A 16,348-nucleotide genomic window follows, 5' to 3' on the forward strand; every position below is an offset into this window, starting at 1 on the left:
GGGGGCCGAATACTTTCGCAAGGCACTGTATATATGTGTGTGTGTGTGTGTGTGTGTGTGTGTGTCCTCTCCTCACCCTCCTCTCTCCCACTAGGAGCTGTATGCTCCAGGCAGAGTCAGAGAAGTTACGGCAGGCCTGGATCCAAGCTGTACAGGCCTCCATCGCCTCTGCATACAGAGAGATATCAGACAACTACTACATTGAGGTACTGGCCCTGACCTCAACCCTAACCTTGAAATCAATCCTGGCTCTAACCCCAAAATTAACCCTGACTCTAACCCTGACCCTAATCCTAATGTTAACCCTGACTAACCTCAACTCTTAATCCTAACCCTAACATTAACCCTGACTCTAACCTATCCTCAACTCTAATCCTAACCCTAACATTAACCCTGACTAACCTCAACTCTAATCCTAATCCTAACATTAACCCTGACAAACCTCAACTCTAATCCTAACCCTAACATTAAACCTGACTCTAACCTAAACTCTAATTCTAACCCTAACATTAACCCTAACTAACCTCAACTCTAATCCTAACCCTAACATTAACCCTGACTAACCTCAACTCTAACCCTAACCCTAACATTAACCCTGACTAACCTCAACTCTAACCCTAACATAAACCCTGACTAACCTCAACTCTAACCCTAACATTAACCCTGACTAACCTCAACTCTAACCCTAAGATTAACCCTGACTAACCTCAACTCTAATCCTAACCCTAACATTAACCCTGACTAACCTCAACTCTAATCCTAACCCTAACCCTGACTAACCTCAACTCTAATCCTAACATTAACCCTGACTAACCTCAACTCTAATCCTAACCCTAACCCTGACTAACCTCAACTCTAATCCTAACATTAACCCTGACTCTAACCTCAACTCTAATCCTAACATTAACCCTATCCTTAATATTAACACTAACCCTGACCCTAACATGAACCCTACAGAGAGAATGACTTTGAGGTACTAACCCTAACTGTAACATGAACCCTACAGAGAGGTACTAACTGTAACATGAACCCTACAGAGAGAACGACATTGAGGTACTGACCCTAATCTGAACCCTACAGAGAGAATGACATTGAGGTACTGACCCTAACATGAAACCTATAGAGAGAATGACATTGAGGTACTGACCCTAACATGAAACCTATAGAGAGAACTACATTGAAGTACTGACCCTAACATGAACCCTACAGAGAGAACGACATTGAGGTACTGACCCTAACATGAAACCTATAGAGAGAACTACATTGAGGTATTGACCCTAACATGAAACCTATAGAGAGAACGACATTGAGGTATTGACCCTAACATGAAACCTATAGAGAGAATGACATTGAGGTACTGACCCTAACATGAAACCTATAGAGAGAACTACATTGAGGTATTGACCCTAACATGAAACCTATAGAGAGAACGACATTGAGGTACTGACCCTAACATGAAACCTATAGAGAGAACTACATTGAGGTATTGACCCTAACATGAAACCTATAGAGAGAACGACATTGATTGTTCCAACTGACAGCCTTTAGCTGGGACCCACCAGCAGTATAACTAGCTGGCCTAAAGCCTTTAGCTGGTACCCACCAGCAGTATAACTAGCTGGCCTAAAGCCTTTAGCTGGGACCCACCAGCAGTATAACTAGCTGGCCTAAAGCCTTTAGCTGGGACCCACCAGCAGTATAACTAGCTGGCCTAAAGCCTTTAGCTGGTACCCACCAGCAGTATAACTAGCTGGGACCCACCAGCAGCATAACTAGCTGGCCTAAAGCCTTTAGCTGGGACCCACCTGCAGTATAACTAGCTGACCTAATGCCTTTAGCTGGGATCCACCAGCTGTATAACTAGCTGGCCTAAAGCCTTTAGCTAACTAACCAAATAACCAACCATAACCACCCTCTCTTCTCTGTCTGTCTCTAGTATCTGGACTGGACAGCCTCCCCTTTCTACCAGCAGTATAACCAACCATAACCACCCTCTGTTCTCTGTCTCTCTCTAGCGTCTGGACCGGACAGCCTCCCCCTCTACCAGCAGTATAGACTCAGCCAGCGAGCCCCGGGGGGAGAAATGGGGGAGAGGGGGTGAGGGCAGGGGGGAGAGCATCCTCCACCGGGTGCAGACCCTCCTGGGTAATGAGCTGTGTTGTGACTGCTCCCAGGCTACACCATGCTGGGCCTCCATCAACCTGGGAGTCCTGCTCTGCATCGAGTGCTCTGGCATACACAGGTAAACTACAGTACCCACAATGCTACAGGTAGGGAATCACTAGACCAGGGGTACTCAACTCTTACCCTACGAGATCCGGAGCCTGCTGATTCTCTGTTCTATCTGATAATGAATTGCACCCACCTGGTGTCCCAGGTCTAAATCAGTCCTTGATTAGAGGGGAATCACCCACCTGGTGTCCCAGGTCTAAATCAGGCCCTGATTAGTGGGGAATCACCCACCTGGTGTCCCAGGTCTAAATCCGTCCCCGATTAGAGGGGAACAATGTAAAAACACAGTGGAACTGGCTTCGAGGTCCAGAGTTGAGTTCGAGGGTGCTAGACTACAATACCGACAATGCTACAGTGAACTAGACTAAATTACAACACCCTAAGCACACGTCTATGCATTAAGTGCTCCGGCATACACAGGTAAACTACAGTACCCACAATGCCACCGGTAGGAAACTGAAAACACTGACACTGGAAACAATTCTCTGCATTAAGGACTTCACGAGACCTAAATCACGGGTGAGCAATTTACAAAGACTGCACTTTGTTTTCTGACTTCAGGCAGCCGTCAACTTTTAACGGATTGACAGGTGTTTACCACACCTCCGTCAGTTCAGTCCTCACCTGTGACATCCCACCTGACAGAGAACAGTCAAACAGCAGCGAGAGACAGAAAGTAGAACAAGTGAAAGAACAGCCAAACAGTAGCAAGACAGGAAGTAGAATAGGTGAAAGAACAGCCAAACAGCAGCGAGAGACAGGAAGTAGAACAAGTGACAGAACAGCCAAACAGCAGCGAGAGACAGGAAGTAGAACAAGTGACAGAACAGCCAAACAGCAGCGAGAGACAGGAAGTAGAACAAGTGACAGAACAGCCAAACAGCAGCGAGAGACAGGAAGTAGAACAAGTGACAGAACAGCCAAACAGCAGCGAGAGACAGGAAGTAGAACAAGTGACAGAACAGCCAAACAGCAGCGAGAGACAGGAAGTAGAACAGGTGACAGAACAGCCAAACAGCAGCGAGAGACAGGAAGTAGAACAAGTGAAAGTGACAGACAGGAAGCAGACTGCAGACATCATCATCACGAGGCGAGACCTAATCCCGATTTCTGTCACTTCAGACAGTCTGGGGATGACAACTTAATCTGTTTAAAACTTGTCCCTCCATATCTTCACAGAATACAGGCCACGCAACACACATACTCTACTCGGAGTTTAGGAAACGCCACTGTATCTGACCTGTTGTCTCTCTGTCTCTGTGTTGTGTCTTCTACAGGAGTCTTGGGGTGCATTGCTCCAAGGTTCGTTCACTAACACTGGACTCCTGGGAACCAGAGCTACTCAAGGTGAGTTTCTCACTTCCTGCTTTGCATCATCTTTGTGATTCAAGATATGACGTAATACCTTTCAAAGAAGCTTCTTGGGACTCTGGAAATATCTCTCTTCGTGTTTCGGGGTTATGAAATTCCTCACCTAGTCGTTTCTTCTCTGCTATCTTTCTCTCTGTCTCCAGTTGATGTGTGAGCTGGGTAACAATGTGATTAACCACATCTATGAGGGAGCCTGTGAGGAACTGGGAGTGAAGAAACCTGGACCTTCCAGTCCTAGGTGAGCACTGGTTAGCAAGTTTACCTATAGGCTAGGAGACTCCTAAACATGACATATATCGTCTTCCCTCATCTCCTATTGGCTAGGAGACTCCTAAACATGACATATATGGTCTTCCCTCATCTCCTATTGGCTAGGAGACTCCTAAACATGACATATAAGGTCTTCCCTCATCTCCTATTGGCTAGGAGACTCCTAAACATGACATATAAGGTCTTCCCTCATCTCCTATTGGCTAGGAGACTCCTAAACGTGACACATACGGTCTTCCCTCGTCTCCTATTGGCTAGGAGACTCCTAAACATGACATATAAGGTCTTCCCTCATCTCCTATTGGCTAGGAGACTCCTAAACGTGACACATACGGTCTTCCCTCATCTCCTATTGGCTAGGAGACTCCTAAACATGACATATATCGTCTTCCCTCATCTCCTATTGGCTAGGAGACTCCTAAACATGACATATAAGGTCTTCCCTCATCTCCTATTGGCTAGGAGACTCCTAAACGTGACATATAAGGTCTTCCCTCATCTCCTATTGGCTAGGAGACTCCTAAACGTGACACATATGGTCTTCCCTCATCTCCTATTGGCTAGGAGACTCCTAAACATGACATATAAGGTCTTCCCTCATCTCCTATTGGCTAGGAGACTCCTAAACGTGACACATACGGTCTTCCCTCGTCTCCTATTGGCTAGGAGACTCCTAAACGTGACACATACTGTCTTCCCTCATCTCCTATTGGCTAGGAAACTCCTAAACGTGACACATACGGTCTTCCCTCATCTCCTATTGGCTAGGAGACTCCTAAACGTGACATATAAGGTCTTCTCTCATCTCCTATTGGCTAGGAGACTCCTAAACATGACATATAAGGTCTTCCCTCATCTCCTATTGGCTAGGAGACTCCTAAACGTGACACATACGGTCTTCCCTCATCTCCTATTGGCTAGGAGACTCCTAAACATGACATATAAGATCTTCCCTCATCTCCTATTGGCTAGGAGACTCCTAAACGTGACACATACGGTCTTCCCTCATCTCCTATTGGCTAGGAGACTCCTAAACATGACACATACGGTCTTCCCTCATCTCCTATTGGCTAGGAGACTCCTAAACATGACATATAAGGTCTTCCCTCATCTCCTATTGGCTAGGAGACTCCTAAACATGACACATACGGTCTTCCCTCATCTCCTATTGGCTAGGAGACTCCTAAACATGACATATAAGGTCTTCCCTCATCTCCTATTGGCTAGGAGACTCCTAAACGTGACACATACGGTCTTCCCTCATCTCCTATTGGCTAGGAGACTCCTAAACATGACATATAAGGTCTTCCCTCATCTCCTATTGGCTAGGAGACTCCTAAACGTGACACATACGGTCTTCCCTCATCTCCTATTGGCTAGGAGACTCCTAAACATGACACATACGGTCTTCCCTCATCTCCTATTGGCTAGGAGACTCCTAAACATGACATATATGGTCTTCCCTCGTCTCCTATTGGCTAGGAGACTCCTAAACATGACATATATGGTCTTCCCTCGTCTCCTATTGGCTAGGAGACTCCTAAACATGACATATATCGTCTTTCCTCGTCTCCTATTGGCTAGGAGACTCCTAAACATGACATATAAGGTCTTCCCTCATCTCCTATTGGCTAGGAGACTCCTAAACATGACATATATGGTCTTCCCTCGTCTCCTATTGGCTAGGAGACTCCTAAACATGACATATATCGTCTTCCCTCATCTCCTATTGGCTAGGAGACTCCTAAACATGACATATATGGTCTTCCCTCATCTCCTATTGGCTAGGAGACTCCTAAACATGACATATAAGGTCTTCCCTCGTCTCCTATTGGCTAGGAGACTCCTAAACGTGACACATACGGTCTTCCCTCATCTCCTATTGGCTAGGAGACTCCTAAACGTGACACATACGGTCTTCCCTCATCTCCTATTGGCTAGGAGACGCCTAAACATGACATATAAGGTCTTCCCTCATCTTCATTTGGCTAGGAGACTCCTAAACATGACACATACGGTCTTCCCTCATCTCCTATTGGCTAGGAGACTCCTAAACATGACATATAAGGTCTTCCCTCATCTCCTATTGGCTAGGAGACTCCTAAACATGACATATAAGGTCTTCCCTCATCTCCTATTGGCTAGGAGACTCCTAAACGTGACACATAAGGTCTTCCCTCATCTCCTATTGGCTAGGAGACTCCTAAACGTGACACATACGGTCTTCCCTCATCTCCTATTGGCTAGGAAACTCCTAAACGTGACACATACGGTCTTCCCTCATCTCCTATTGGCTAGGAGACTCCTAAACATGACATATAAGGTCTTCCCTCATCTCCTATTGGCTAGGAGACTCCTAAACATGACACATACGGTCTTCCCTCATCTCCTATTGGCTAGGAGACTCCTAAACATGACATATACGGTCTTCCCTCATCTCCTATTGGCTAGGAGACTCCTAAACGTGACACATACGGTCTTCCCTCATCTCCTATTGGCTAGGAAACTCCTAAACGTGACACATACGGTCTTCCCTCATCTCCTATTGGCTAGGAGACTCCTAAACATGACATATATGGTCTTACCTCATCTCCTATTGGCTAGGAGACTCCTAAACGTGACACATACGGTCTTCCCTCATCTCCTATTGGCTAGGAGACTCCTAAACATGACATATAAGGTCTTCCCTCATCTCCTATTGGCTAGGAGACTCCTAAACGTGACACATACGGTCTTCCCTCATCTCCTATTGGCTAGGAGACTCCTAAACATGACACATACGGTCTTCCCTCATCTCCTATTGGCTAGGAGACTCCTAAACATGACATATATGGTCTTCCCTCGTCTCCTATTGGCTAGGAGACTCCTAAACATGACATATATGGTCTTCCCTCGTCTCCTATTGGCTAGGAGACTCCTAAACATGACATATATCGTCTTCCCTCGTCTCCTATTGGCTAGGAGACTCCTAAACATGACATATAAGGTCTTCCCTCATCTCCTATTGGCTAGGAGACTCCTAAACATGACATATATGGTCTTCCCTCGTCTCCTATTGGCTAGGAGACTCCTAAACATGACATATATCGTCTTCCCTCATCTCCTATTGGCTAGGAGACTCCTAAACATGACATATATGGTCTTCCCTCATCTCCTATTGGCTAGGAGACTCCTAAACATGACATATAAGGTCTTCCCTCGTCTCCTATTGGCTAGGAGACTCCTAAACGTGACACATACGGTCTTCCCTCATCTCCTATTGGCTAGGAGACTCCTAAACGTGACACATACGGTCTTCCCTCATCTCCTATTGGCTAGGAAACTCCTAAACGTGACACATACGGTCTTCCCTCATCTCCTATTGGCTAGGAGACTCCTAAACATGACATATAAGGTCTTCCCTCATCTTCATTTGGCTAGGAGACTCCTAAACATGACACATACGGTCTTCCCTCATCTCCTATTGGCTAGGAGACTCCTAAACATGACATATAAGGTCTTCCCTCATCTCCTATTGGCTAGGAGACTCCTAAACATGACATATAAGGTCTTCCCTCATCTCCTATTGGCTAGGAGACTCCTAAACGTGACACATAAGGTCTTCCCTCATCTCCTATTGGCTAGGAGACTCCTAAACGTGACACATACGGTCTTCCCTCATCTCCTATTGGCTAGGAAACTCCTAAACGTGACACATACGGTCTTCCCTCATCTCCTATTGGCTAGGAGACTCCTAAACATGACATATAAGGTCTTCCCTCATCTCCTATTGGCTAGGAGACTCCTAAACATGACACATACGGTCTTCCCTCATCTCCTATTGGCTAGGAGACTCCTAAACATGACATATACGGTCTTCCCTCATCTCCTATTGGCTAGGAGACTCCTAAACGTGACACATACGGTCTTCCCTCATCTCCTATTGGCTAGGAAACTCCTAAACGTGACACATACGGTCTTCCCTCATCTCCTATTGGCTAGGAGACTCCTAAACATGACATATATGGTCTTACCTCATCTCCTATTGGCTAGGAGACTCCTAAACATGACATATAAGGTCTTCCCTCATCTCCTATTGGCTAGGAGACTCCTAAACGTGACACATACGGTCTTCCCTCGTCTCCTATTGGCTAGGAGACTCCTAAACGTGACACATACGGTCTTCCCTCATCTCCTATTGGCTAGGAAACTCCTAAACATGACATATAAGGTCTTCCCTCATCTCCTATTGGCTAGGAGACTCCTAAACATGACACATACGGTCTTCCCTCATCTCCTATTGGCTAGGAGACTCCTAAACATGACATATAAGGTCTTCCCTCATCTCCTATTGGCTAGGAGACTCCTAAACGTGACACATACGGTCTTCCCTCATCTCCTATTGGCTAGGAGACTCCTAAACATGACATATACGGTCTTCCCTCATCTCCTATTGGCTAGGAGACTCCTAAACATGACATATAAGGTCTTCCCTCATCTCCTATTGGCTAGGAGACTCCTAAAAGTGACACATACGGTCTTCCCTCGTCTCCTATTGGCTAGGAGACTCCTAAACATGACATATACGGTCTTCCCTCATCTCCTATTGGCTAGGAGACTCCTAAACATGACACATACGGTCTTCCCTCGTCTCCTATTGGCTAGGAGACTCCTAAACGTGACATATAAGGTCTTCCCTCATCTCTCTCTTAGACAAGAGAAGGAGGCGTGGATCAAGGCCAAATATGTGGAGAGGCGTTTCCTGAAGAAGATGAGTGTCAGTGACTCATTGGTGGAAGGTGAGAGGAAGTCCCGCCCCTGGACCGTGAAGAAGTGTCATCGCCACAACAGCTCCATCCGAGGAGCGCCCAAAACCCGCCGGAAATACCGACACGACCCCGGTTTGATTTCACCTGGAAACCTCTCCGCAGGTGACTAAACTCTCTCTCTCCTCTCCTTCTGCAGTTGACTGAATGTTTAAGCCGTGGAAAGCTGTCCTGCATATGTCTTGAAGGACAATACAACTAGAAAAATATCCATTTAGCCGTTGTGGAAGAGTCCTGAGGAAAGCATGTGATGCTGAACTGTTTGCTCTGTCCAGCTCCATCAGACAGACTGCGGACGTCGTCACGAGACCCAATCCCAATTTCTGACACTTCAAACAGTCTGGGGATTTAAAACCAGTCCCTCCATATCTTCAAACCCTTTATCACTTTTACTTTTGTCAAATAAATAATGAGAGCTCCTGTCTGGAAACCTTTTTGTAATATGAGGTGATATTAAGACTCTCTCTCTCTCCTGTATGTCCTCAGCTGCAGCAGCAGCGAAGCTCCGTCGAGACTCTCTGTTTTGTCCTGATGAGATGGACAACCTCTTCTCCTACTTCGACACTGGCAATGGCACCCGCAGTAAGTCTGACCCAGAGTTTCCCGCAGTAAGTCTGACCCAGAGTTTCCCGCAGTAAGTCTGACCCAGAGTTTCCCGCAGTAAGTCTGACCCAGAGTTTCCCGCAGTAAGTCTGGCCCAGAGTTTCCCGCAGTAAGTCTGACCCAGAGTTTCCCGCAGTAAGTCTGACCCAGAGTTTCCCGCAGTAAGTCTGACCCAGAGTTTCCCGCAGTAAGTCTGACCCAGAGTTTCCCGCAGTAAGTCTGGCCCAGAGTTTCCCGCAGTAAGTCTGACCCAGAGTTTCCCGCAGTAAGTCTGACCCAGAGTTTCCCGCAGTAAGTCTGGCCCAGAGTTTCCCGCAGTAAGTCTGGCCCAGAGTTATCTATCTGTTGCTGTGGTCTGACACACACTGACCTGCCAACCAGAGAGAACAAACGGGATAATAGATGTTTTGGGACTGGAGATGAGGCTTTATAAGAAGCTGTTATTTGGTGGAGATGAGGCTTGGTGCTATATGGGGGGATTGGGGTCAGAAGGGTGGATTGGGGTCAGTAGGGTAGATTGGGGTCAGCAGGGATATATTTTAGGGATTGAGAGGCTGCTAGAGGATGGTTAGGGTTAGGAGGAGTGTTTAGGGGGGTTTGGGTTAGGAGGAGTGTTTAGGGGGGGTTAGGGTTAGGAGGAGTGTTTAGGGGGGTTAGGAGGAGTGTTTAGGTGGGGGTTAGGAGGAGTGTTTAGGGATGGTTAGGGTTAGGAGGAGTGTTTAGGGGGGTTAGGGTTAGGAGGAGTGTTTAGGTGGGGGTTAGGAGGAGTGTTTAGGTGGGGGTTAGGAGGAGTGTTTAGGGATGGTTAGGGTTAGGAGGAGTGTTTAGGGGGGTTAGGAGGAGTGTTTAGGGGGGTTAGGAGGAGTGTTTAGGGGGGTTAGGAGGAGTGTTTAGGGGGTTTGGGTTAGGAGGAGTGTTTAGGGGGGTTAGGGTTAGGAGGAGTGTTTAGGGGGGTTAGGAGGAGTGTTTAGGTGGGGGTTAGGAGGAGTGTTTAGGGATGGTTAGGGTTAGGAGGAGTGTTTAGGGGGGGTTAGGAGGAGTGTTTAGGGGGGTTAGGAGGAGTGTTTAGGGAGGGTTAGGGTTAGGAGGAGTGTTTAGGGGGGTTAGGGTTAGGAGGAGTGTTTAGGGGGGGTTAGGGTTAGGAGGAGTGTTTAGGGGGGTTAAGAGGAGTGTTTAGGGGGGTTAGGAGGAGTGTTTAGGGAGGGTTAGGGTTAGGAGGAGTGTTTAGGGGGTTAGGGTTAGGAGGAGTGTTTAGGGGGGTTAGGGTTAGGAGGAGTGTTTAGGGGGGTTAGGGTTAGGAGGAGTGTTTAGGGGGGTTAGGGTTAGGAGGAGTGTTTAGGGGGGTTAGGGTTAGGAGGAATGTTTAGGGGGGTTAGGGTTAGGAGGAGTGTTTAGGGGGGTTAGGGTTAGGAGGAGTGTTTAGGGGGTTAGGGTTAGGAGGAATGTTTAGGGGGGTTAGGGTTAGGAGGAGTGTTTAGGGGGGTTAGGGTTAGGAGGAATGTTTAGGGGGTTAGGGTTAGGAGGAGTGTTTAGGGGGGTTAGGGTTAGGAGGAATGTTTAGGGGTTAGGGTTAGGAGGAATGTTTAGGGGGGTTAGGGTTAGGAGGAGTGTTTAGGGGGGTTAGGGTTAGGAGGAATGTTTAGGGGGGTTAGGGTTAGGAGGAGTGTTTAGGGGGGTTAGGGTTAGGAGGAATGTTTAGGGGGGTTAGGGTTAGAAGGAGTGTTTTGGGAGGGTTAGGGTTAGGAGGAATGTTTAGGGGGGTTAGGGTTAGGAGGAGTGTTTAGGGGGGTTAGGGTTAGGAGGAATGTTTAGGGGGGTTAGGGTTAGGAGGAGTGTTTAGGGGGGTTAGGGTTAGGAGGAGTGTTTAGGGGGGTTAGTGTTAGGGTTAGGAGGAGTGTTTAGGGGGGTTAGGGTGTTTCGGGGGCTAGGGTTAGGAGGAGTGTTTAGGGGGGTTGGGGTTAGGAGGAGTGTTTAGGGGGGTTAGGGTTAGGAGGAATGTTTAGGGGGGTTAGGGTTAGGAGGAGTGTTTAGGGGGGTTAGGGTTAGGAGGAGTGTTTAGGGGGGTTAGGGTTAGGAGGAGTGTTTAGGGGGGTTAGGGTTAGGAGGAGTGTTTAGGGGGTTAGGGTTAGGAGGAGTGTTTAGGGGGGTTAGGGTTAGGAGGAGTGTTTAGGGGGGGTTAGGGTTAGGAGGAGTGTTTAGGGGGGGTTAGTGTTAGGGTTAGGAGGAGTGTTTAGGGGGGGTTAGGGTGTTTCGGGGGGGCTAGGGTTAGGAGGAGTGTTTAGGGGGGGTTGGGGTTAGGGTGTTTAGGGGTTGGTGTACCTAGCTGGCGAGGAGACCGGGTTTGGGGCTGTAAGGAGGTCTTGTTGTGGAGCTTCAGGGGAGGAGGTGTGGTGACTAACGTGTCCGTGGCTTGGCGCTGGTTGGCCCTGCAGGTCTGAGCAGTGACAGTGGGCTGGGAGGCAGTACAGACGGGAGCACAGACATCCTGGTGTTTGGCTCAGTGGTCGACAGTGTCACCGAGGAGGGTAAGTCACAGGGTTGTGTGTGTGTGCGTGTGTGTGTGTGTGTGTGTGTGTGTGTGTGTGTGTGTTTCCTATTAGTGCTGACATTGTTGATAAATACTTTGAGGAAAAATGTACCTACTATGACTGTAATATGTGGTTGTCCCACCTAGCTATCTGGAGATGAATGTACTGACTATGACTGGTCCACCTAGCTATCTGGAGATGAATGTACTGACTATGACTGGTCCACCTAGCTATCTGTAGATGAATGTACTGACTATGACTGGTCCACCTAGCTATCTGAATATGAATGTACTGACTATGACTGGTCCACCTAGCTATCTGAATATGAATGTACTGACTATGACTGGTCCACCTAGCTGTCTGGAGATGAATGTACTGACTATAACTGGTCCACCTAGCTATCTGGAGATGAATGTACTGACTATGACTGGTCCACCTAGCTATCTGAATATGAATGTACTGACTATGACTGGTCCACCTAGCTATCTGTAGATGAATGCACTGACTATGACTGGTCCACCTAGCTATCTGGAGATGAATGTACTGACTATGACTGGTCCACCTAGCTATCTGAAGATGAATGCACTGACTATGACTGGTCCACCTAGCTATCTGAAGATGAATGTACTGACTATGACTGGTCCACCTAACTATCTGAAGATGAATGCACTGACTATGACTGGTCCACCTAGCTATCTGAATATGAATGTACTGACTATGACTGGTCCACCTAGCTATCTGAAGATGAATGTACTGACTATGACTGGTCCACCTAGCTATCTGAAGATGAATGTACTGACTATGACTGGTCCACCTAGCTATCTGGAGATGAATGTACTGACTATGACTGGTCCACCTAGCTATCTGAAGATGAATGTACTGACTATGACTGGTCCACCTAGCTATCTGAAGATGAATGTACTGACTATGACTGGTCCACCTAGCTATCTGAAGATGAATGTACTGACTATGACTGGTCCACCTAGCTATCTGGAGATGAATGTACTGAGTATGACTGGTCCACCTAGCTATCTGAAGATGAATGTACTGACTATGACTGGTCCACCTAGCTATCTGGAGATGAATGTACTGACTATGACTGGTCCACCTAGCTATCTGAAGATGAATGTACTGACTATGACTGGTCCACCTAGCTATCTGGAGATCAATGTACTGACTATGACTGATTATATGTGGTTGTCCCACCTAGCTTTCTAAACGCACTAATTGTCAGTCACTCTGGACAAGAGGGTCTGCTAAATGTTTAACATGTCCAATTGTGTGTGCGCGTCATAATCTACAGACTGTGTACTTTCAAAGGTTCAGCGCTTTGTCAAGCTGTAGTAGCCAGACTAACCCTCCTCTCCCTCATTCTCCAACTCCCCCCCACACTCTCTCCTTCTCCCCCCTTCCCCCTCGCCCCAGTAGAGTGTGAGGGTGAGTCAGAAGAGGAGGAGTCTAGCGGGGAGGTGGAGATAGAGCAGGAGGCGGGATCAGACCCTGAGGAGCCCCTCCCCCCGGGGGCGTTGCTCTACCGGTCGTCACGGCTACACAACCTGCCACTCATGGCCGAGGCGCTGGCGCACGGGGCAGACGTCCACTCTGCCAGCGATGAGGAGGGAAAGACCCCGCTCATACAGGCCGTGACAGGGGTAAGATACACACTATAGATACACACTATAGATACACACTATAGATACACACACTATACAGGGGTAAGATACACACTATAGATACACACTATAGATACACACTATAGATACACACTATACCGGGGTAAGATACACGCTATAGATACACACACTATACAGGGGTAAGATACACACTATAGATACACACTATAGATACACACACTATACAGGGGTAAGATACACGCTATAGATACACACACTATACAGGGGTAAGATACACACTATAGATACACGCTATAGATACACACTATAGATACACACACTATACAGGGGTAAGATACACGCTATAGATACACACACTATACAGGGGTAAGATACACGCTATAGATACACACACTATACAGGGGTAAGATACACGCTATAGATACACGCTATAGATACACACACTATAGATACACACACTATACAGGGGTAAGATACACGCTATAGATACACACTATAGATACACACTATAGATACACGCTATAGATACACACTATAGATACACACTATAGATACACGCTATAGATACACGCTATAGATACACGCTATAGATACACACTATAGATACACACTATAGATACACACACTATAGATACACACTATAGATACACACACTATAGATACACGCTATAGATACACACTATAGATACACACACTATAGATACACACTATAGATACACACTATAGATACACACACTATAGATACACGCTATAGATACACACTATAGATACACACACTATAGATACACGCTATAGATACACACTATAGATACACGCTATAGATACACACTATAGATACACGCTATAGATACACACACTATACAGGGGTAAGATACACGCTATAGATACACACACTATACAGGGGTAAGATACACACTATAGATACACACTATAGATACACGCTATAGATACACACACTATACAGGGGTAAGATACACACTATAGATACACACTATAGATACACGCTATAGATACACACACTATACAGGGGTAAGATACACACTATAGATACACACTATAGATACACGCTATAGATACACACACTATACAGGGGTAAGATACACACTATAGATACACACTATAGATACACGCTATAGATACACACACTATACAGGGGTAAGATACACGCTATAGATACACACACTATACAGGGGTAAGATACACGCTATAGATACACACACTATACAGGGGTAAGATACACGCTATAGATACACACACTATACAGGGGTAAGATACACGCTATAGATACACACACTATACAGGGGTAAGATACACACTATAGATACACATTATAGATACACGCTATAGATACACACACTATACAGGGGTAAGATACACACTATAGATACACACTATAGATACACGCTATAGATACACACACTATACAGGGGTAAGATACACACTATAGATACACACTATAGATACACGCTATAGATACACACACTATACAGGGGTAAGATACACGCTATAGATACACACACTATACAGGGGTAAGATACACGCTATAGATACACACACTATACAGGGGTAAGATACACGCTATAGATACACACACTATACAGGGGTAAGATACACGCTATAGATACACACACTATACAGGGGTAAGATACACACTATAGATACACATTATAGATACACACTATACAGGGGTAAGATACACGCTATAGATACACACACTATACAGGGGTAAGATAGACGCTATAGGCAGACACTATATACACGCTATAGGCAGGGTTGGACAGAGTGCAGACACACACTATACAGGCCACATGCGGCTGGTGGCACCTTATTTAGGGAGGACAGGTTTATAGTAATGGCTGGAACAGAATAACTGGAATGGTATCAAATACACGGTTTCCATGGTTTTATTCCAGATGTTATTATGAGTCGTTCTCGCCTCAGCAGCCTGCCTTTATACACATGACACTGCTCTGATAGGACACTGCTCTGATAGGACACTGTGCTCTGATAGGACACTGCTCTGATAGGACACTGCTCTGATAGGACACTGCTCTGATAGGACACTGCTCTGATAGGACACTGTGCTCTGATAGGACACTGCTCTGATACGACACTGCTCTGATAGGACACTGCTCTGATACGACACTGCTCTGATATGACACTGCTCTGATAGGACACTGCTCTGATAGGACACTGCTCTGATACGACACTGCTCTGATAGGACACTGCTCTGATACGACACTGCTCTGATAGGACACTGCTCTGATACGACACTGCTCTGATAGGACACTGTGGTCTGATACGACACTGCTCTGATAGGACACTGCTCTGATAGGACACTGCTCTGATAGGACACTGCTCTGATAGGACACTGTGCTCTGATAGGACACTGCTCTGATAGGACACTGTGGTCTGATACGACACTGCTCTGATAGGACACTGCTCTGATAGGACACTGCTCTGATAGGACACTGCTCTGATAGGACACTGCTCTGATAGGACACTGTGCTCTGATAGGACACTGTGCTCTGATAGGACACTGCTCTGATAGGACACTGTGGTCTGATACGACACTGCTCTGATAGGACACTGCTCTGATAGGACACTGCTCTGATAGGACACTGCTCTGATAGGACACTGCTCTGATACGACACTGCTCTGATAGGACACTGCTCTGATATGACACTGCTCTGATAGGACACTGCTCTGATACGACACTGCTCTGATAGGACACTGTGGTCTGATACGACACTGCTCTGATAGGACACTGCTCTGATAGGACACTGCTCTGATAGGACACTGCTCTGATAGGACACTGTGCTCTGATAGGACACTGCTCTGATAGGACACTGTGGTCTGATACGACACTGCTCTGATAGGACACTGCTCTGATAGGACACTGCTC

General features: G+C 46.6%; 1 protein-coding gene across 1 annotated transcript in view; it reads left to right on the forward strand.

Moving 5' to 3' along the window:
- Positions 1-16,348, forward strand: part of LOC135541314 (arf-GAP with coiled-coil, ANK repeat and PH domain-containing protein 3-like) — a 203,998-nt gene that overhangs the window by 165,815 nt on the left and 21,835 nt on the right. The window contains exons 14-21 of the mRNA XM_064967473.1: positions 95-206; positions 2,016-2,242; positions 3,510-3,579; positions 3,747-3,841; positions 8,566-8,783; positions 9,165-9,260; positions 11,705-11,806; positions 13,238-13,461. Of these exons, the coding sequence (XP_064823545.1) occupies positions 95-206; positions 2,016-2,242; positions 3,510-3,579; positions 3,747-3,841; positions 8,566-8,783; positions 9,165-9,260; positions 11,705-11,806; positions 13,238-13,461 (1,144 nt within the window). The remainder of the gene's footprint in view (positions 1-94; positions 207-2,015; positions 2,243-3,509; positions 3,580-3,746; positions 3,842-8,565; positions 8,784-9,164; positions 9,261-11,704; positions 11,807-13,237; positions 13,462-16,348) is intronic.

Source organism: Oncorhynchus masou, chromosome 6 (assembly GCF_036934945.1).
Source record: "Oncorhynchus masou masou isolate Uvic2021 chromosome 6, UVic_Omas_1.1, whole genome shotgun sequence".
Classification (NCBI taxonomy): Eukaryota; Metazoa; Chordata; class Actinopteri; order Salmoniformes; family Salmonidae; genus Oncorhynchus; species Oncorhynchus masou.